The sequence below is a fragment of the Amphibalanus amphitrite genome, unplaced genomic scaffold (genome assembly GCF_019059575.1).
Source record: "Amphibalanus amphitrite isolate SeventyFive unplaced genomic scaffold, NRLGWU_Aamphi_draft 000635F_arrow, whole genome shotgun sequence".
Lineage (NCBI taxonomy): Eukaryota > Metazoa > Arthropoda > Thecostraca > Balanomorpha > Balanidae > Amphibalanus > Amphibalanus amphitrite.
The window spans coordinates 308,939-331,742 of record NW_024882129.1 but is presented as its reverse complement, the minus strand read 5'-3'; the positions used below and the strand labels follow the sequence as shown (position 1 = coordinate 331,742).

The following is a 22,804-nucleotide window of genomic DNA, read 5'->3' as shown; positions in this document are numbered from 1 at the left end:
CGAGCATCAATCAATACATGTATACACGTCTCGTTTGCAAGCTGAGCATGTACTATGCACTGGTAATATTATCAAAGTTTACCGCGATTTTTCTTTCAATTTACCCCACAACGAAAACAGCTTTGTTCAGAACCTCATAGCAGCAAGTGATAAAAAAGGTGCCCGTCTTGGCAAATTTCGAAATGATTGCATTGTGGTTCTTTAGTCCTATTAGTTGGTGGGCGAAATACATAAATAAGCCTCATTGCCCGCCCTGATAATGAAGCATGGTTGTCTTCCTCGGGCTAGAGCTATGTCACACCGAGTAATATGTGTTTTAATTGTGTCCGTTTTATTTTAACAACGTTTTTATATTATTTTGAGTGTTGAAACTATACAATAAGAGCTGTAAAGAGGTCGTTTTAAATTTTGCTTGACACCGTCGCTGGTATCGACCGATATATCAACGAATTGGAGTCTATCGGCTGCGCGCCGAACGCGGCTCAGCGCCGCAGGCGCAATGAATCGCATTCAGCTGATTATGCGATGACTGTTAGGCGCCGAATCATGCACTGACGACTCAAGATTATTTTACTTCTCCTGACGACTTGAAATGCTTGAGCTTTTCAGCGCGTACTAGGCACTGGACGATTACGCGCAAAATAAGCGCCTAACCAGTGGACGGCGGCCTTAACCCTCGCTCTCACGGGGGGGGGGGGTTGATGCAACCCACCATAAGGTTTTTCGCGAATAACTCGCGTAAAAAGAGGCCGATCGCAATGAAACTTTTTGTACCCTCGCATTGATCAATTTTACACCTACCCTGGAAATTCCATGACCCTGACCCAAATGACCTTTGACCTGTGATCTACTTTCCGAGACCATATTTGGCCGGAATCGCGATTCGGCGTATGTCGGCTCGCATTAGCCGCGCGTTTGCAAGCTTTTCGTGGTTTCAAACGTTCAAACATGTGATTTGATGTTGCTCCCATGCATTAGGGTGGATGTCAAGGTCACCTGAAGGTCAGGTCAGGTCATTGACCTTTGGTGACCTCGGGTGACCTCGGTTCACTTTTTCGAGTTTTACATGTTTCTAGGCTAGTTTTTGGAGCTGATTTCGAATTTAGCAACCATTTGAACATTTACGAAGTAGTTTTGGTGCCTTCGTAACATGTTACGAAGCTGTCAGAAGTGGTTAATACGTATTACAAATAACCGTCACGACCCCCACCGGTTGACCTGACCTGACCTGACCCGACCTGGTCTAAATGCTTAAAGACATCATCTCTGATCAAAACTAACACGATATTCGTGATCAACACACCGGAAAACCCCATAGCAGCCACACTTTACGAAATGGCCTGTGCCGACGAGGGTTAACCCACTGCTAATAATAGAATGGGCTTGTAACATTTTTTACAGTGAAGGATGATTTAGGTTGGCTATGACCGAGAAAGTAAAAGGCATTTATGTCATGGTTTTTATTCCATACTGTAATGCTCTGCACATTTTGTTTGTATGTATTGCACGCCAATTTGACTACAGTACATATTTCCAGTACATGCATACCGTCGACATGACACAAACGTGGAATCTTCCCAACCCTACTTCTTAGACCAATAGCACGTTCGATTGAACGGTCCGTCTCCTTCATAATCGTAGCATCCCATTCCCACACCATTCTGCACATCCTGAAAGCGAGCGCACATGCCGAGCTCAGCAAATTGGGCACTCATTAGTCATTACTCGTAATCGGTGTAGAATCATCAACGTGAGCTTCATTCCTTCCATTCCATCCCGTATCGGACTACTCTCGATGCATGTGGGTGACCCTCAATGCACTGCTACGTAAGTACAAAATAAAGAAGTACCTATTAATTTTGTAGGGGGCCATTTATCTCAATTACGGCCTGGCCAATTGCGCACGAACTTCAGTTACATCTTCAGCATTTAGCTAACAGCATGACCCACGTAAGAAAGTATGATCTCATCACACTTGCGCTGTGCACACGTGCAGGGCTCATAGTTGCGCTAGGTCGTTAGTATCGCTATCTCAAATATAATGGTAAGTATGATTTCCTAAAGCCGGGCACTCAACATTGTTTGCAGCTATCTACATATTCGGACGATAACAGTCTGAATCCATATTCCCCTCGGCGGCACAGCTCCGGGCGCCCACCACGCCGTCCACTTCCGTCGTATCACTATTGTATCCTGGCTCTCCGCGAACTTTCGCTGGGTGAATGAAGTAATCCCTGGATGCGAATGTCCTCAGCGTACCGGCACTGGGGAACCTGCCAATCCACCTAGAGTGAGGCGCGTTGCCTGCCATCAGAGGGATGTAGTCATCCACACAGAGCATATTCTCCAGGGGTCGGTCTCGAAGCAGTGTCTCCGCTCCTTTCCTGCTCAGAACATAGGCCATTGCCGAGTAGCAGAAGCCCGGTTTGATGAGCTGTTCGGCGCCTTCCACTGGCTCGTCATTCCTAGGCAACTCTCGGAAGAGATAGATGAAGTCCCACTGAGGTCGGAGTCGGTCAGCCTCTGCCACCAGCTGCTGTAGGCGCTCGGGAAACTCGGCTGTCGGGTGGGCGTCATTCTCCAGCACCAGAACACGCTCCAAACCGCTGTCAACAACATCCTGCCACACGCCGTAGTGGCTCAGAAAGCAGCCGATCTCGCCTTTGTTGAGACGAACACCCCAGTCATTGTTGCGGGGCGTCGATACGTTGTACTTTTCCAGCATGTCGTCGGTCAGTTTGCGGCCGTCCACCGCCTGTACATGAACCGCCTCGATGCCCAGCTCGTCGAAGCAGGCGCTGTGCCGTCGCCAGCGCTCCGGACGTCGCTGCAGGCCGATGACGTAGATCCGATCGAAGCCCAGTCGACTTTTGGAGGGCAGGTGTGGCAGGAAAAGACGCATGAGAGGCACTACTGGAGGCAGCCCCCAGTCCAACAGCGCCTTCAACTTCATGTTAACCATGTTGCGTCGCTCGTCTTTCGGCTCTTGTGTTGGTGTCAGCGGCACCGGCAACTGGCCGAAGTCCTCCTGATTGCACACGGTCATCTGTAGACCAGCATCACGCGCTGAGAGCGCCAGCGTGACGGCATCGTCGAGCGCCTCCCGTTCTGGCCGTGTCCCGCACCTATCTGAGCTGAACGTGAGTCCAGCCGTGCGGGGGTCACGAAGGTCCACCAGCACACAGGAGTGGATCAAAGGCACTGCGAAACAGCCACGCTTCTGGCGGGAGTAGATCTCAGAGAACCTCTCACTCTCAACGCAGGAAAAGCCATCTGTCACGTCCTCACAAAAGGTCGAGTGTTGTCCTACAGAGCGCAGCATTGGTGCCACCAGTGGCTTCTGCGTGTTGAGCAGCTGGTGGAGGACGGTGCTGTCGTGTAGGACGACATCGGCATCCAAGAACCAGATCAGGTCTATGCTGAGCTGGCGCGCCGTCTGCAGCGCCTCTTGCTTCATATCAGCCACGGCGCGGAGTCGACCGGGCGACATGTGCACGGCGCTGTGTTCGTCCGGCCGCAGCGGCGGGGAGCTAGTGTTGACGGCCGCCTTCACAGACGAGTAGAGAGGGCCGTACCGCTCCAGCCAGGTCAGCAGGATCTCGGCCGACCGGTCCTGGTTGTGGTCACTGGCCACCCACAGCGACAGCCGCTCCTTGGGGTAGTCGAGCAAGCTCAGCTGCGACAGAGTGTACGGCAGGTAGGCCTCCTTGTTGCGCACCGGCAGCACGATCATGACGGTCGGCTCGTTGCCTTTCTTCTGGTGTGAGATGACGAGTATTGGCAGCACAGCCAGCATCGCCAACACGGCTCTCGGGATCAGTTGTGACATGATGCTGTTAGGCGCTTGATGTCGGACTTCAAGTCGCCCCAGGTCACGCTATATTAGGTCCCGCGACAGCCCAGAAAAGGCGATCATCTATGCTGCAATGAGCCGCTGAAAAAGGAAATGGTGCTCGTCACCTTGGGAACATTACATTGATAGTTTTTAATTAATTGATATTTGTCCAACGGAGGTTATAAAATTAAAATTTGATTTCATGCAAACGAACAGAACACGCATACACAATCAACGATATGAAAACCTATGAAAGGCTGTCTCAATCACGCTACAACTGACACCACATCACCATTCACATGGTATTCAGGCTAGGTTGAAAGAAGCAAATGGTCGCTAAATAGTCGATTGTGTCAATCAATCGAAGGCAACCTCCAGCCGAACACTCACCTACCTTGCCTTCCAGAGACTCCGTTTAAGTATCTCACTTTTCCGACCTCCCAGCGCCCACTGGTCACTGCACCAGCACCGCGCGCGCGAGTTTACGTGCACCAACCGTCTTCGGACCGGTTTTGTTTTGCGAGATGAACATCTCTCGTAATACGATTACCATTCTTCTGCGGAATATGCAAGGATGGATGGAAGAATACATAGGGTTGGTATGTTTTGATAGCATAAGAAATAAATGTCTTTGCAAACCTGAATTGATAAAGTGAATCTATGTCGCTTTGTGTGCCAACTGCCGGAAGAACGCATGCCTTCCGGCATGCGTTCTTCTCTGTCTCTCTCTTTCTCTTTCTCTCTCTCTCTCTCTCTCTCTCTCTCTCTCTCTCTCTCTCTCTCTCTCTCTCTCTCTCTCTCTCTCTCTCTCTCTCTCTCTCTCTCTCTCTCTCTCTCTCTCTCTCTCCTTCTCTGACTGTCTGTCTGTCTCGCTCTCGTTCTCTCTCTCCCTCTCTCTCTCCTGACCTGCCACCTCACCCTCCTCCTCCTCAGACCGGCTGCAGCGCCCTGTTCTGGTTGAACAACCTGTGAGCGGCGTGGTGGCCCGGGGTCAGCCGGTCACCCTCAACTGTCGCGCGATCGGCCGGCCCCCGCCGCGCATCTTCTGGCTCCAAGATGGCGAGCCGGTGGACCCCAGCCGTCCGGACCGGCTCACACTGCCCCCGGGCAGTCTGTTCTTCCTCTCGGCTAAAGAGAGGGATGCAGGGGTGTATCAATGCCGGGCCGAGAACGACGCTGGATCGGCCGAGAGCCAAAACGCAACGCTTGTCGTCGCTAGTAAGTCAAGGGACATCGTTTATGTTATTATTGACACGCACATAAAAACGCAATGAGCTTTGCGCTTAAAGGGACCCTCCCACCTTAACATTAGATTTGAGTTGAGATAGCCAAAATGGGGTCCCTGGCTCACAATTACCGGTTTCGGCATTCACAACATCGAGAAATGCCTTAAATCGGAAATATTGAATTTCAAAATTGCAGCATTTTGATTCAGAGCGGCTAATGCTTAGGGATACCCCTCTGAATGTGTGACGTCAGCACAAATATCTAACGATTTTTAAATGTTTGACTAAAACGTTTTGTAGCACGCGGTGGTATATGCTATTTGCGCGCAACATCTGCCGCAAACGCCGCACTTCTAAAATAAAGTCGCTAGAAACAGTGGAGATCCCAAAAAAAAAGTAAGCAAAAGTAAAAGTCTAATATCTTGAAAACCGTTGAATATTTTTCGGTGAAATTTGGTAGATATTCGTTTTCGCTCTTTCTGAACCGAGCGACATCACTTTCATGCCAATTCATAAACTTTTTTGAAGGTGGGAGGGTCCCTTTAAGTGACAGCTATTGTTGTTTGCAAGCTGTAAATGCTAGCCATTAAAATGGCAAGAAATTCTCTGAGCTTTGGACACTTAGTGCTTGTGCTGAAATCGTTATTTTGTGTCGAGTTAAACTATGCATATTTGCATATAAGCGCACATGCATATACAAGACATGCAACAAATCCCACTCCTCCCCTTTCACTATTCCGTCTAAGTGCACGTTTCATTGACAGTGCTGAGAGACACCTTCCGAGAGGAGCCGGTCGACACTCGAGTGGAGCAGGGTGGCACGGCGCTGCTCAAATGTGACCCGCCCAGAGGTCATCCGGAGGTCAAGGTCACCTGGATCAAGGATGACCTGCCGCTACTGACTGGAGAGAGGTAAGTTTCGGTGAGAGAGGATGGCTATTTACTTGATAATTATGTAGTCAATATGTATGAGTAGTATTTAAATAGATCCCTCACCTTTCTGTTATTATCATCTCTATCTATGTATATCTGGTCTATCTATATATTAACTATCTATATCTATTATCTTATCTATATGTAATTCACATTTTCTTCTTTTTTTCTTGTTTTTTCTTTCTTGCTTTCTCTTTCTTTCTTTCTTTCCTTCTTTCTTGCTTTCTTTCTTTCTTTCCTTCTTTCCTTCTTTCTCTCTCTCTCTCTATCTCTCTCTCTCTCCCTCTCTCTCTCTCTCTCTCTCTCTATCTCTCTCTCTCTCTATCTCTCTGTATCTATTTCACACCCTCTCTCTGCCTCAGAGTGCAGCAGAGGGGTTCCACTTTGTACATCCTCAGCAGCCGACCTTCTGACTCGGGACGCTACGTCTGCCTCGCCGAGAACGTCCTGGGAGCACGCCGCTCGAGAGAGGCCGTGCTCACCGTTCTCGGTACGTGGAGGTGTTACGTGATTCGTGGTGACGGTCGGTAGAGTTAGACTGTAAGTTAGAGTTGGGTATCTATAGACAAACAGCTTTAAATGGCCTCACACACGAAACTTTCTTTCCCTGTAACCCATTCCCTCTGGGTCATATACCTTCCCACCCACGCGTGCGCTGCTTGCACCGTGTACCGTGTGTATGTGCCATAGCTCTCTCCGGTTGCTCAGCCCAGCTAGTTGCAGCTCAGCTAACGCCAGAAGTTGCATACCGCCTCTGTACTATCCAGAACCAGTCGACGACATCTCATTAACTATTCAAGCCGAACGGTCAAGTTTGCAAAGAAACGACCGTTTTGCGCGTCACAGATGCACCGAATGGTTTAACTTAGCCCGTCGTGGGGATGCACTCGGAGAATATTTTGCCGTGAGATGGCTCATTCTTTTGCATTTTCCTGACCCATTACGGAACTATCCATGCTAAAAGTTTTAGAGATTTGGTGGAGAAGGATGTCCTAGTCGCTAAGTGAATTTCAATTCCCTGACTGGTAATAATTAGCGTGATGAAGCATGTAATCAAAATGTACAAATCAAATACATTCGACGACCGTATTCTCCATCCGGAGAATGAAGGCTGCTTTTGTATGTGTAAAATAAGTATTGCATGGTGCATTTCCTTTACATAAACTATCTCAGCACAGCAGCCAGAAAACCCAAAGCTGTGTAATTTGCGCTTTGTAAATTTCCATTACCCTGTCGAATCTCAATTGGTAACACTGCCGGAGTTCTGATGGAATGTTATTCCCCCACCCGCCGTCCGGTTCCAGTGCAGCCGTTCTTCGTGCGTCGTCCCGAGTCGTCGCGGGGCCTGGCCGGCGGCTCGCTGGTACTGGTCTGTGACGTATCCGGCGTGCCCCGGCCTCGTGTCCACTGGCGACGGCTCGACGGGGCCCTGCCCGTCGGTCGACTCCACTACACGGAGGTAGGTGCCGGCTGGTCGGGTGCAGCGACCGAGACAGGCGCAGCGGCCCGGCTAATGTGGCATGCCAGTTTCACTGAGAGATAGGCTGTGCCGCAGCGCACCGGCGTTGGGCGGGACAGCCTATGCGTAAGGGTGGTTGATATGGACGGCGCACATGCTTTCGATTTTATCAGGCTGAGCGCTCGTACTCGACATTTCAATGCATTGGCATGTTTATATGTGTAATTTCAAACTTGGCTTCATCAGTAAAAATGGCACAACCTCTGTTGCTAATGAGCCATTGCCCATTGAGCACAAAAGCAAGATGGCTATCAGCTATGAGCACAAAAGCATGATATGTCCACCAAAATGCTTCACATTCAAGCTCACCGGAATAACGCACTGATGCTACGGCATTAACTGCTATGACGTTGCTGAGATCACCAGTGCTGATATTTCCTTTTTACCTTTAGACACTTTACAGAATGCATTGAAAGGGGCAAAACATAGTCCTCTTGTCACCATTATATTTTTGACGTCACAAAGCCTAGTATTTGTTTCAATTTAAAATGAGTAATGATGAAGCCCCATAGGCGGCGGAACGGGGAGGGCACCGGGGCACCGTGCCCTCTTTGATTTTGGCATTAGGACCAAAAGTCGGCAGTGCCCCCCCCCCCTTCATTGAGGGTGTTCCGCCGCCACTGTGAAGCCCTTCTAACTAAAGCAGAGATGTGTCTGTATACAGTATAAGTGTATACTGCAATATTGTGTCATCACCAAGTTTTGGCACTCCAAACGGGTATTGTCAAACTTGAGACGGAGAGTTTCCGATGCACCGGTCGATAATGCGGGCCGGTCCGTCCCCACGGAGTGCTATGGGTGAAAGTCAATCGCTAATCTGAATCAAGAGTTTCCCAATATCCGAGACACTTCCGGCTAGTCGACCTACGCTCGGCGGCAAGTTAGGATATTGTTAAGAATTGACATCGGCTGATGTACACGCAAGTTTTCGAAACATTGCCAACCACCCTAAAAGAAAAGAAAAGAAAGGTGTGTTGACGTTTGCAAAAATAAATCATATTAGTTTCGAGAAAATCAGTACCTAGTAATCACCAGCCATGTGTGTTTTTGTCAGGAGAACAGTATGCGGATTGACCACCTGCGAGGTTCGGACGCCGGTCTCTACATCTGTGAGGCGGAGAACGGCGTGGGTCGGGTCACTGCCAACGTCACGGTCACCATACAGGGTACGGTCGGTCGAATATTGTCGAATCTTATGGGATCTTTGTGAGTCTTGGACACGGTCAATAAGATCAGTGTGGTTGCTGGGTCATGGTAACGTTGTTTTTGTCCGTATTTCTGTTTGAATACGGTAGATTGGCTGATGATCGTTTATGTTTTCGTGCAAGATGCCAGAAGAACAACAAATACGGGAAATCGATGATCCTGCCCATTTGTCATTTATCATCCGTTTACCAACATACTTTTTCTCTCAACACATGTTTCTCTCCCATAGAGGCTCCAACCATCGACATGCCGTCTGAGGCAGTTGCCACTGTCGGAGGACATATGGCGGTACAGTGTCACGTGCGAGGTCAGCCGACTCCTCGTGCCATCTGGTGGAGAGAGACAGAGTTCGAACCTCTTCTGGCCGACCAGGTGAGGCGTTGCATTCCGGAAATTTTGCGCATAAAATGAATTTCTTTCTATCGAACTGATACAGATATGCGCATCGAAATACAAACTTTCCACCTTATTATGAAAGATAAAACGCTTTCCTAAGATGTTAGCATTATCCATCATTCATTACTCTTGCCAAATTTCCCAACTCACAATTTTTATCTGCCAGGAGCGGGGTCGCCTGTCGACTTCTGTGCAGCACGAGCTATATATCGCGCCGGTGACCGCCGATGACCTCGGCTGGTGGGTGTGCGGCGCCACAAACGCAGCTGGTTCGGTCACCGGCCGGGTCCTTCTGGCCGACTCAGAGCGACCGCCGCGCAGACGGGGAGCGCCCACGCCAGAGGTGACGTCACGCTCCGACCTTGACCGTGACCTGGTCCACCTGGCAGAGCTGCAGGTTGTCAGACCCGACTCCGTGCGCATCACCTGGAAGGTGGGTTAGATATTTCTGGGGCCAGGAGACAACGATAGCTTTCCTCTGTATCAATCTCCCAACTCTTGTCTCCAGCTCTTTCTTACACAGTACACACCACCCGTGAAAATCTTGGTTACATCTTGCTGTCAAAAAAGCTGTCAGAATCAAGTTAGCAAAAACTTTTCCTTCCACTATGCCAATGCCTGTACTAATTAAAATGGCCTCGTTTTAGCTATGTATATGCATTCCACAGGACGTACCAAAGCATCATGAGTGCCAAGCTCGCACTAGGTACACCATTTGGGCAATTTTGGCAATAACCCGTGGCTCTTTTCATCCCAGGTCTCCAACACCAGTCCGGTGGACGGTTTCTACATCTGCCTGATATCTGGCTCGGCGGCCGGACGCGGCGGGGACGGGATCGGGGCGCCGGGCCGAGTGGTTCGCGGCGCTCCGGTGCTGCCCGGCCGGCCGGGACCCGTCCTGCAGCGTGTTCCGGTGCTGAACGGGGGAGCAGATAGCTACGTGCTGACTCGCCTGAGCGCCGGCCAGGCCTATGAGGTGTTCCTCGTGCCTTTTCGGCAGGGCCTCGAGGGTCGTCTGAGCAACCTACAGCACGTGCAGATGCCAGAGACCGGTAAGCACATCAGACGCTTCACCCTCGCTACTTGATGAAGTCGGCCTCGGCCTAACTGTCGGTGTAACAGTCAAATTAATATCTTACATTGAGTATAAAAAGCAATTCCTTTAGACCCTCATTCCACATCTATCAGAGTTCCATTTTCTTACCATAAGTGAGCAACAATGTGCCGGAGATCCCTCCTGCAGCGGTACACCACTATCCACTCTCCCTCATCATTTATTATCCATAGCTATCTTATCCGATTAGTGTGTAACGCACCCACCGGCAGTCCGGCGCGGCGCGGCGACCAACGCTCTATGATGGTCCGACTCTCCCCCCTCGACCGGCCACCCCTGACGACACCGCTGGGACACGATGCAGCCATGTTTTCGCGGCGCGCGTCAGTCGGGGCGGCAGTGTGTCTGCGTTATGTCGGCCCCACGCGCCACTGACCGCCGCGCCGCGCTGCTGCTTGTAGACGTTTAGAGGGTAGGGCGGCGAGACGGGGCCCGACTCCCGAGAGCTGGGAATATGGTATTGTAGTGCGTAGAAAAAATGCCCCAATCTGCGAATGACAGCCGCCAGCTGTTTACGCCACTGGTAATTGTAATTTTCTGAGATATTGAGCCAAGCGGCATGCGTTATTTTGGCCTGGTTGATGCAATAATTTGGTGGTCTAATGTCTAATTATGAAAAACAATACCGAAATGCATAGTACGAGACGTAGTTCTGCGACTCGCTCTTAGACATCAATTTAAAGACACTAGAAACCTGCGGGATATTGTCAAAATAGTGATGTGCCAGGTTTTGATTTAAAAATGAAATGGTTATACTGACGACACAACGGCAATACCTACTGTTTCGAATTGTTTTGCTATCGGAGCCAAGTTGCATTTTCATCATGAAACACTTAGTGCAACACTGTTACTTGACATAGCTATCCCGCAAAGTGGTCCCGCCGCGTGCTGTGCACACTAAGCGACGCCATTTAGGCGCCGACCGAACAAACTTGTGCCGCCGCCATCCAACCCCGCCCGCTGGCTTCTGACGTTGCCGGTGGCTCGGACGCGCCATCCATTGTGCCGTGAGCCCCGGCTCAGGCCGACTGGCACCGTGTAGATCACTGAGACCGTCAGCCGCGGCGCACGGCCGGCTACCCGTGGAGCCACGGCCCGGTCAGGGGGAACAGACGGTGGCAATGGCAGCTCCGCCGCGCCACCGGCCAGGAACGGATTGCAGGAATGGCAACTCGGCCGCGGGACGGGACACGGAACGAATTGTAGGATTGGCAACTCGGCCGCGGGACGGGCCAGGGAACGGATTGTAGGAATGGCGGGCTTAGTCAAAGAGATGAATCAAAGAGATGAAAGGCCAGAGGCGTTGGAGAGGCATTGAGAATGACGGTCCGGCTGGATTTAAGGTCATGCCACAGGGCCAGACTGGGTACATGACCCTAGTAAAGTACGCCATTTGTAAGCCGGCGAGTTAGAGGAGAACTGATGGCCTGAGCGATGAGAGTAATCTCGTTGGCTATAAGTCAACTTTCGGAGTTTATTTCTCCTTCTCGTCACGTTAAACTCCATGTGTTCACGATAATTTGACGGCATATGTTATCCAGCTACAAATATCTGTCACGATCTGATCGCAGTCCGTCTTCTTGCAGCGCCCTCGGCAGCTCCGAACGACCTCCAACTATCAACTGACGGTGACAGCACCCTGATCACCTGGTCGGGGCTGGCAGACAGCGACACCAACGGAGTGGTGCGCGGCTACAGCGTGCTGGTGCTCTCAGCGGACCCTACCTCGGGCCGGCCGCAGCAGAGGTTGTTCAACACCAGCGCACCGTTTGCGCGGCTGGCCGGCCGGCCTGACCTGCGGGTGCGCGTGGCCGCGTTCACCGCCGCGGGCGTCGGCCCGTACTCGGCCTGGGTCGGCCCGGTGCAGGGGTGGCCGACCAGCGCGCCGCCGCCGGCCACTGCCGCCGTGCCGTTCGGCGGGCCGCCCGGCGGCGGGTCGGCGCCCCCTGCAGCGCTGGTGGCTGCCCTCGGCGCCCTGTGCCTGGCGGCCCTGGGGGCAGCGCTGCTTACCCTGCACTGTCGCCGGCTCAGAGCGAAACAGCAACGCCTTGACATGGCCGCCAGTGAGTAATGCTTTACAAAGAATTGCGATGAAACCTAAAACGATAAAATTTATAGGGTGAAGATTGTGAACCTATTTATCACCTCTGGCTCTTAACGTCAATTATGAGGGTTCTACTTCGACATTTTCTTTAGATCTGTAGCGTCTAAAATTGCGCAAATCCTTTACATCAAGACCGTCCAAAAATCAAAATTCAATCCCTGGCTTTCAAACTACCGCGAGACGCCACCTTCATCGAATATTCATGGACGGATTTCCTCTATTTTATCACCAAGCTAAAAAGCTGAAATGAGGCGCATCATAGTTGATCTATCCGCTAGCGAATGTGCGCGTGTTCCGATTCCCAATCAGTTCTCATATGATGGCCCCATCTGGAGCGTTCGATCACATCAGGCTTTATCGACCCATCAGCCTTCGAACGGCATGTGCCAGTATTTGGGCGGAACGGCGACTTCAGATCCGGATGGGAAAGTTTTGATATTCTCATATGCACCTAGGCGTTCCATTGAAAATCGTGAATGTGATTGTGTCATAAGTCATCCGACAAGAGAGTCTAATTCAGACAGCGTCCGACGCGCGAGGCTCGTGGGTAAACCGTTTAGTTATCGGCCACCACGTCGAAATCGCCCGGGAACCAAATATGAAGTTCGTCACTTATTTACGAAATCAGATGATAAACCATCTAATCGTAATGAGATGAAAAGATCATCAGATCATTTGCAATCACAGACCGTCTGAACGTTATTCCTTTAACTTTATTCAACTGTATTCCTTCCATTGTCTATGCCCATAATCATGAATAAACGACAAACAAACAAATCCCGCATCCCTTCTCTCTCGACAGCCATGTACGCTGACGTCAAGCTACCGGTGATCGCTCGAGAGCCACGGCCCGACGTCCTGACACGGAACACCCTATGGTTGAGGGACGACCTGTTCCTGACGAGTCTCGGCAACGCGCAGAGGTCAGCTCAGTCCCGTGAAAGGCGCGATGAGCTACACAGCAAGCCACATGATCAGCTGGGCGATGTGAGCCTAGAGGGACTCGCAGAAGGCGGACCAGAGGCGGCGCAGACCAAGTTGGGACAAGAGTGTCATATCTATGTGAACGAGCTGCCCTCCTCGTCCGGTCCAAGTTCTAAAGAAGTTCGGCGAGTTAGGCGGGCTCCTTCGCGGGGCAGGGAGTCGGTGGAGTTGATGACCTCGGGTCAGGTCATGACCTCGGGCCTGGAGTCCGAGACGGAGTCAGAACTGGAGCGACTGACGAGAAGAGTGCGGAGTCTTCGACCACGGGTGAGAAGATAGACGGTAAAATAGACGTTAGACGATACCAGGCGCGGATACAAGGGGGGGCATGGGGGCCATGCCCCCCCCTTGGTCGATTTTTTTTCAAAAATAAAATAAAAAGTTTCGTATATCGTTGAGAGCTGCTGCGAGGAGCATGATAAATGTAGGAAGTATCATTAGAATATATGACCTTCTCCTCGGAAAATGACCAAATGAATGAAAATGATTATTTATTGATGAATTGATGATATTTCGGTCACAGACCTTCGTCTAAATCGAATTCGTTAAATCGTACAAGGCAAAAGTAGCGAGTGAAATGCGCAACAATTGTCGACTGCCTGTAGAAAGTGAAAAATTCAAAATTTGTTTGTCTCGTGGTCGTCATGCAGGGCTAACATCACATTTCGAGGTTCGCATCGCTTTCGATCGTAAAAACGTATCAATATCAAATCGTACAACAATATCGAACAACAAAACATCAACAAAACATCTGATCATACACCCTAAAGATATCATGCACTTAAAAAGCAAAAATATAGCTACGCTCTAAAAGGTACACATGAGCAGAAGTTCGGTACAAACAGATTGGCAAAAGCATATTCATCTAAATACATGCTTGCTGGCAAGAGGGCGAAGCGCCGGCAAGACGGTGCAGCGCCTAGACCCACAGCGGGCCTCGTGATGGATAGGTCAGGCGGCTGGCGGGGGGGGGGGGGGGGCGCGGCCGTCGCCGAGCAAAAGGTGTGCGTCATATATAGGTACACTGTACAACGTACATACATATAATGAGGTACACATAAATGCACATACATGGTGAAATATCAAAAAAACCAGTAAAATATATATAACATACACATCAAATCTAAAAATACAAAAATACAAAAATACAAAAAAGTCACACTACTCGCATGATAGGCCATGACGATCCCTGAATATTCAATGTCGGTGTCTCGCTCCTAATGAGTATGCTTTCAGCAATTTTCCTGTCTGGATGATCCTGGGCTCTGTAAAGTATTCTAAGATGTAAGACATCTGAACCCGTATCAGTCAGTGAAACGTGCTCCTTCAGAAAGTGGTCACCGAATGGAGTGTTGGGGGTTCTATTGATAGCGTCACGTCGGTGTTCATTATATCGTAGACGGACTGGACGCATGGACTCCCCCACGTAAGTGGCATCTTTTCCCTCGCTTTTGCATATGCTACATTGAATTTTGTAAACAACATTCTTTTGTGTGCAATCTCCTTTGAAGTCAGACATGCACAAGTGACATCTCTGGCCCCCTGGACATTTGGGTTTGCATATGGCTGATTTTGTTAGGGCGTTTTTTAGTTTGTTTTCGTTTTTCCATGCTATATGTACGCGTAGGTTTGACTTTCTCACGATAGATTTGATTTTCCGTGATAGTTGCTCGTCAATGAACGGCAACGTTAAAAACCCGTCTATCTCGTCCGTCCCTTTCTTGTTTCCCCCTCCGCTCTTGTTCCGTGGCTCTCTACCCCTTCTTGACCTTGACTGTTCTACCTCTCTGAGAAGTCTCCTTAACAGTTTCGGAGGATATCCGTTCTCTAAAAGTAACTGCCAGATCTTGTTGACGCTTCTGATTTCTTTTTCCTTGCTGGAAGAGTTGTTAAATGCCCTATGAAACATGTTTCGAATAATGTTATGCTTAGTACTTTGAGGATGTGCCGATGAGGAGTGCAGAATGATACCAGAATTTGTTGGCTTGATGAAAAGTTCTGTTTCCAGCGTTGTTTTTGCACCACGGGTCTCTACGGTTACGTAGGTGTCCAAGAAGGGCACCCCCACTCCATGACTACTGTGCTCCATAGTAAAGGATATGTTAGGATGTTGGTTGTTGAGGAACGCTAAAAAATCGTCCAATGCCTGCTGTCCGTGGTTCCAGATTCCCGCATAATCATCTATATACCGGGCTAGGAACGCTGGTTTCAAAGGGGAGTTCGCAAGGGCTTTGGTTTCAAAACGATCGAGGAATAAAATGGCCAGAGGCGGAGCGCAGGGGTTCCCCATAGCGATGCCTACTTTTTGTCGGAAGTAGTCATTGTTGAAGGAGAAGACGTTGTCTCCAAGGCTCTGTTCCAGCAGGCGGGAAATGTCATCTTTTGTCAACCCAAATGTGTCGATCTCATCTCCATGCTCGTCTAGTTTTTCTCTTACTGCGTCTATGGCCTCATTTATCGGTATACTGCCATATAGGTTAACAACATCAATCGAGAAGAAAATGCTTTCCGCCTTGGGTTCGTTATCCTTTAAATTTGTGGACAATTTCTCAAGAACATCCTTTGTGTCCCACAGGTGTGTAGGAACGAACTCGAGGAGCTGTTTTAAAATACGCTCCAGCAGGCTTTAAACATATTGGATGATCGAAACAACTATGACATGCTTAACAAGAATCCCGTCCCCCAAGTAGAGGCTAGAGCTAAGCAAACGCTTCTCAATGTAGCTAGAGGTAAACTCCCAGACCAGACTATCAAGGAATTGACGCCGGGACACAGTAGGACGCCCGTTTTTTATGGACTGCCTAAGGACCACAAACCGTCAGTGCCCCTCAGGCCAGTCGTCTCAGCATGTGGTGGTCCCACCGAAAAGACATCTTGCCTGCTGGAGCGTATTTTAAAACAGCTCCTCGAGTTCGTTCCTACACACCTGTGGGACACAAAGGATTTTCTTGAGAAATTGTCCACAAATTTAAAGGATAACGAACCCAAGGCGGAAAGCATTTTCTTCTCGATTGATGTTGTTAACCTATATGGCAGTATACCGATAAATTAGGCCATAGACGCAGTAAGAGAAAAACTAGACGAGCATGGAGATGAGATCGACACATTTGGGTTGACAAAAGATGACATTTCCCGCCTGCTGGAACAGAGCCTTGGAGACAACGTCTTCTCCTTCAACAATGACTACTTCCGACAAAAAGTAGGCTTCGCTATGGGGAACCCCTGCGCTCCGCCTCTGGCCATTTTATTCCTCGATCGTTTTGAAACCAAAGCCCTTGCGAACTCCCCTTTGAAACCAGCGTTCCTAGCCCGGTATATATGTAGATGATTATGCGGGAATCTGGAACCACGGACAGCAGACATTGGACGATTTTTTAGCGTTCCTCAACAACCAACATCCTAACATATCCTTTACTATGGAGCACAGTAGTCATGGAGTGGGGGTGCCCTTCTTGGACACCTACGTAACCGTAGAGACCCGTGGTGCAAAAACAACGCTGGAAACAGAACTTTTCATCAAGCCAACAAATTCTGGTATCATTCTGCACTCCTCATCGGCACATCCTCAAAGTACTAAGCATAACATTATTCGAAACATGTTTCATAGGGCATTTAACAACTCTTCCAGCAAGGAAAAAGAAATCAGAAGCGTCAACAAGATCTGGCAGTTACTTTTAGAGAACGGATATCCTCCGAAACTGTTAAGGAGACTTCTCAGAGAGGTAGAACGGTCAAGGTCAAGAAGGGGTAGAGAGCCACGGAACAAGAGCGGAGGGGGAAACAAGAAAGCAGGGGCGTCGCCACGGATTTTTGAGTGGGGAGGGTCGGGTTTCTAGTCTTCACCCGATGGGTAGGGGTGTTTTTTTGCCACACTTCCCAGTTTTGTGCGTGCGTATGTGTGTGTGTGCGTGTGTAACAAATCGGCGCGCAGCGCCGCCAAATTTGGTATAACCTATTAGGTAGGTATACCTACCTACATCACTTGCGTAAAAATTATCACTGGTCACTTAAGGTCAGGTCGCCATGTCAAGTTCAGTTATACGGTATACCTCTATAAAAACTTTCCTGAGTTTCCCCTCTCGCCATTCTTGTAGCTTTTCTCCCATAACTTCGAAATTTGGTACACTGTATAGGTACCTAATGTATGGGGTTATACGTGTCAGCAATTCATGATTCTAACTGAGGATTTACATCTATGATCTGAAGGCAGGTCAAATACGTGACCTCATCATTAGAAAATAATGAGAAATTAGAAAAAGCACGAATGCCTCCTGCTTTGAAAAAGTTCGTCAGAAACGCAAAATATCTTTGGAGCCATGACAAATCAACTCATTCATTGCCAGGGACAGGGTGCAACTTATGGCGAGTGATGACTCGAAAGGTCATTAGTGGAAATGTCCATCGATGGCCACCAGCATTTTTTTCTACAACTTTTGACGAAGACGCGGTAGAGCGATGACAGCACCTGGAAGGTGTTCACTGTTCAGCTCAACAACACGAATCCATTCATATGCAGCAGGAGGTCCTTTTTCGATCAGGACATAACGTTGACCTGAGGTCGTTTTAACGTTAATTCTGAATGGTCAAATTTTAACTCATGTGACGCGTCTCAAAGAGATCAAGACGGTGGTGACAAGACAACATATGTACATACCATACAAATTCACGGAATCGAAAGTTATTGCAAAGCAGATGTTTAGGCAGAATCTGTCCAGTTAGCTGTTTGCCTTCTTATGGGCCAAACATAGACCTGAGATGAAATCTAACGCGAAGCTAGCGAAAGAGCGTTAAAAGAGCTATCGAATAGTTTTCTGCTTCACTGTAGCCCTTCTATTGGTGGTTTCCCAGTCGCTAACGTATTTAACGTATACTAAACTAACGCTGAGGCATGCTTTCGACCCCTGATCGATCTACAGGTTTGCAGAAAAAAGAGCATGCTGCCCGTGACGAGAGAAAGCCGATGGTACCCATTTACAAGTTTTCGGGTCATCTCAGGACTCAGGTCATCGCCAATAAGTAGAGAAACTCGGGACCTGCTAGAACTTAACGAATGTAAGTTGTGATGGTTTTTCGAGGTTCTGATTACGAATGTTATCTTAGTTTTGAACGAAGATGATGACTCCATGCATTTGGGGTAGATCAGGTCAGGTCAGAACGACCAGTACCTAATAGTGGATGACCACCACCGATTGCTTCCTAGCATGTTATATGAATAAGCAACACAACTACTTCTTTAATGTTCAGATGGGCGCTAAGTTCAAAATCAGCTCCAAAAACTACCCTATCAATTAAAAGCACGTTATGAAAAAGTGAACTAAGGTCATCTTTATTTGAATCAGGGATATCGATTTATTTTAAGTAGGTGATTAACTCGAGCGCACCGGAAGTTTTGTTGCAATCGGCTCCTTTTTGCGCGACTTCTTTGCGAAAGCCCGAGACGGTTCCATATGACTCCCTTTCCCCTACATGTGCACTGTACAGCTAGTTGTGACGGTAGCCATGGGGCTGAGGCTAGTTTGTAGTTTTGTAGTTAGGTACTGATCCGACGAATCGACTGCGACCATTTTTTTTTAAACGATCAGACGAACGCTCGGGGCAGTTTTGGCGCGTCCAATCCACAAGCACAACATTGTTGTGCTGGTGTTCCCCGCCCACAGCTAATTGACCTTTAGGTAATTGGCTAATTGGCTTTAGGGAGCTCTTGAAGCGATTTTGAATCTGATGTATTTGTTGGTGTTGCTGACGCCTGCTTCACTGACATAAAAGCTAAAAAAGCATACTCAGCATCGCAAAAAGTGGGGGGGTCGACACCCCCAGTTTTCAAGAGTGGGGGGGTCACGACCCCCCCGACCCCCCCGTCGGCGACGCCCCTGCAAGAAAGGGACGGACGAGATAGACGGGTTTTAACGTTGCCGTTCATTGACGAGCAACTATCACGGAAAATCAAATCTATCGTGAGAAAGTCAAACCTACGCGTACATATAGCATGGAAAAACGAAAACAAACTAAAAAACGCCCTAACAAAATCAGCCATATGCAAACCCAAATGTCCAGGGGGCCAGAGATGTCACTTGTGCATGTCTGACTTCAAAGGAGATTGCACACAAAAGAATGTTGTTTACAAAATTCAATGTAGCATATGCAAAAGCGAGGGAAAAGATGCCACTTACGTGGGGGAGTCCATGCCTTACAGAGCCCAGGATCATCCAGACAGGAAAATTGCTGAAAGCATACTCATTAGGAGCGAGACACCGACATTGAATATTCAGGGATCGTCATGGCCTATCATGCGAGTAGTGTGACTTTTTTGTATTTTTGTATTTTTGTATTTTTAGATTTGATGTGTATGTTATATATATTTTACTGGTTTTTTGATATTTCACCATGTATGTGCATGTATGTGTACCTCATTATATGTATGTACGTTGTACAGTGTACCTATATATGACGCACACCTTTTGCTCGGCGACGGCCGCGCCCCCCCCCCCCCCCCGCCAGCCGCCTGACCTATCCATCACGAGGCCCGCTGTGGGTCTAGGCCAGGGGTCGGCAAATGGTGGGGCATGCCCCCTTTGGGGGTAATGGAGCCCCTCGGCGGGGGGTAATGGGGGCCTCTGAGAAAGCCTTATCTTAGAATTAATGTCTCCCTTGATGGGACAGACATCACGCCTGTTTGGTCTCAGGGTTCAAAGATCGAACGCTAACCGTCGCCCCTCTATTGGCGTTTTCATAACAGCTAACGTAAACGGGGAGGGGCCGGTCGGACCCCAGCCTCTCGGCCTCTGAAATATGAACTGGAGCTTTGCGGTAGAAAAATGAACGTGCTACCCGTGACGATAGGAAAACGCTGCGACCCAATTTTAACCTTCGCACTTATAGGGGACCCCCTTTTCCTCGGGTTTTCGCGAATAACTCGCGCAAAAAGCGGCCGATCGCGATGATATTTTCAGTACAGGTTTATCAATTTCATACATTGTAGCTAGAATTTCGCAACCATTTGAACATATACCATGTAATTTTGGTGCCTTCGTAACATGTTACGAAGCTGTCAGTGGTTGTTGATGCCTACTATGAATACCCGACAGGACGCCTATTGGTTGACCTGACCTGACCCGAACTGGCCTAAATGCACGAAGACATCTGTGATCAAAACTTAGATAAAATTCGTGATCAGTACCCCGACAAACTCCACAACATCCTCACTTTACGAAGTTCTGACAGGTCTCGATTCTCCGACTTTTTGGGTCATTGAGCCAACCTGGAAGGTCAATCAATGACCTAGGACCTTTAAATCGCGTATCATCAGCTTCCTCTCGTCAGGGGCAACACGCTCGTTTTTTCCGCGAAGCTCATGCTTGATCAGGGGCCGAACGACAAATAGGGGTCCAACGAATTTCTCCCCCCATAAATTAGCGGCTGGCAAAACACCAATACGGGTGACGGTTAACTTCCTTGGCCATTGGGTGACTTAAGACTTTCAAAGGGTCAATGACAATTGTGTAGTAGATCAGTACCCGCTGTACCTTCTAGAATTGAAATTTTATGACCTTCCATGATCTCAAGAAACAACTGCCTAACAAGTCAACAGTTATTTCTGTCAATGTATGACATGTTTTATGGCAGATAAAAAAATGATCGGCTCGAGGGTAAAATTGTGTCGTGATCCGACGTTTTTACATAATAATACCCGAAATACCCAAAGAGTCACGGAAAGGTATGACATTTCAGTGAGCTCGGTTGTGTATGCAATGGTGTCTGGTAGGGTGGGGGTAATGGCCCTGCCTGGCGCCCGAAAAGGGGGCACGACCCCGGAGGGCCTGCCGACCACTGGTCTAGGCGCTGCACCGTCTTGCCGGCGCTTCGCCCTCTTGCCAGCAAGCATGTATTTAGATGAATATGCTTTTGCCAATCTGTTTGTACCGAACTTCTGCTCATGTGTACCTTTTAGAGCGTAGCTATATTTTTGCTTTTTAAGTGCATGATATCTTTAGGGTGTATGATCAGATGTTTTGTTGATGTTTTGTTGTTCGATATTGTTGTACGATTTGATATTGATACGTTTTTACGATCGAAAGCGATGCGAACCTCGAAATGTGATGTTAGCCCTGCATGACGACCACGAGACAAACAAATTTTGAATTTTTCACTTTTTACAGGCAGTCGACAATTGTTGCGCATTTCACTCGCTACTTTTGCCTTGTACGATTTAACGAATTCGATTTAGACGAAGGTCTGTGACCGAAACATCATCAATTCATCAATAAATAATCATTTTCATTCATTTGGTCATTTTCCGAGGAGAAGGTCATATATTCTAATGATACTTCCTACATAAAATAAAAAGTTAAAAAGTTAAAAAGCTGAAAAGGGGGCCTCCTGAAAATAAAGTGGCCGAAATCCGATGAGTTTTTTTTTTAACCTACCCACTTAGTTATTTCTTAGAAGACTAGCTGAGAAGACTTCTTTGTTAGAAGATTGGTAAAGCTTTTCATAACTTGGAGGTCTCTTATACTCACAGAGATGACCACTTTTACAGGGCCTCCTAGCCTGCACAGAGGGCCTCCAAGCCTGCACAGATGTTGAGATGTTGCCTGAACAGCTAGATAAGCTCAATAGACGCAGTTTTTTTTTGGGGGGGGCCCAACAAGTGGGAAGATGGGGCCTCCAACAGGTGGGATTATGGGGGGGGGGGCCTCCTGGTTTCTAATGGCCCCTCCCTTGGAGATTTTCTGGATCCGCCCCTGGACGATACGATATAACTAGCATTGCAGAAACATTGATATAGTTATGCACGTTATGAACGAGGTCTAAATGAATAGAATACCAGTAGGTAGACGAAGGACGGGCAACTCCATGTTGTAAGCGTTTGTGCAAAAGTTTCACATTCAGGCATTGAAAGGACCGATAAATAACTAGTTGCAATGTGAACATAAATACAACATATAAATGTCTATGCCCCATCTGAATGACGCGTCCTGCGCCGATTCTCAGGCCGGTCGGTCACTCTCGTCGGACGGTACCAGCGGCCCTTCGATGTCATCCCGCGCCAGCCGTCCCTCGCTGCGACTGCGACACGATCGCCGCGGTCGCGTGCCACACTCGCCGCAGCTGAGCGGCGGCACGTATCAGGAGTGCTGCTGTTACGAGTGTGACTATCGACCCCCGCCGCTACCCCCGGGTAGGTAACAAAACTCTGGGCTATCACGAAATGCTTAGCAAGGTTCTTTTTGTTTTTGTTTTTTGTTTTGTTGGGTTAGGCCCTTTCGGTCTGACAAGACCATTTCAGAGCCGGGAGGATGATAGGAATTAGGGGGAGACATTGGTCTGGGCAGGCACCCTAGAGAGTCGCCGGGGCTGAGCCCGTCCAAATGGACAGGCCGACCAGCCCCCCAAGCACTCTCTGCACCCGGCTACGGGGTGCGCTCCCTCGGGAGCAGCGGTGCCGCTCCAAGGGAGCAGCCCGCATGAGATAAAGTTGCCTGTCCAG

At 48.8% G+C, this 22,804-nt stretch overlaps 1 protein-coding gene across 1 annotated transcript in view; it reads left to right on the top strand.

Moving 5' to 3' along the window:
• The window catches only part of LOC122363700 (protein sidekick-2-like), a 42,479-nt gene that overhangs the window by 18,176 nt on the left and 1,499 nt on the right, over positions 1-22,804 (top strand). Inside the window, exons 2-12 of the mRNA XM_043333242.1 lie at positions 4,769-5,053; positions 5,826-5,973; positions 6,357-6,484; positions 7,299-7,453; positions 8,568-8,679; positions 8,949-9,091; positions 9,282-9,548; positions 9,873-10,167; positions 11,816-12,292; positions 13,136-13,584; positions 22,309-22,495. Of these exons, the coding sequence (XP_043189177.1) occupies positions 4,769-5,053; positions 5,826-5,973; positions 6,357-6,484; positions 7,299-7,453; positions 8,568-8,679; positions 8,949-9,091; positions 9,282-9,548; positions 9,873-10,167; positions 11,816-12,292; positions 13,136-13,584; positions 22,309-22,495 (2,646 nt within the window). The remainder of the gene's footprint in view (positions 1-4,768; positions 5,054-5,825; positions 5,974-6,356; positions 6,485-7,298; positions 7,454-8,567; positions 8,680-8,948; positions 9,092-9,281; positions 9,549-9,872; positions 10,168-11,815; positions 12,293-13,135; positions 13,585-22,308; positions 22,496-22,804) is intronic.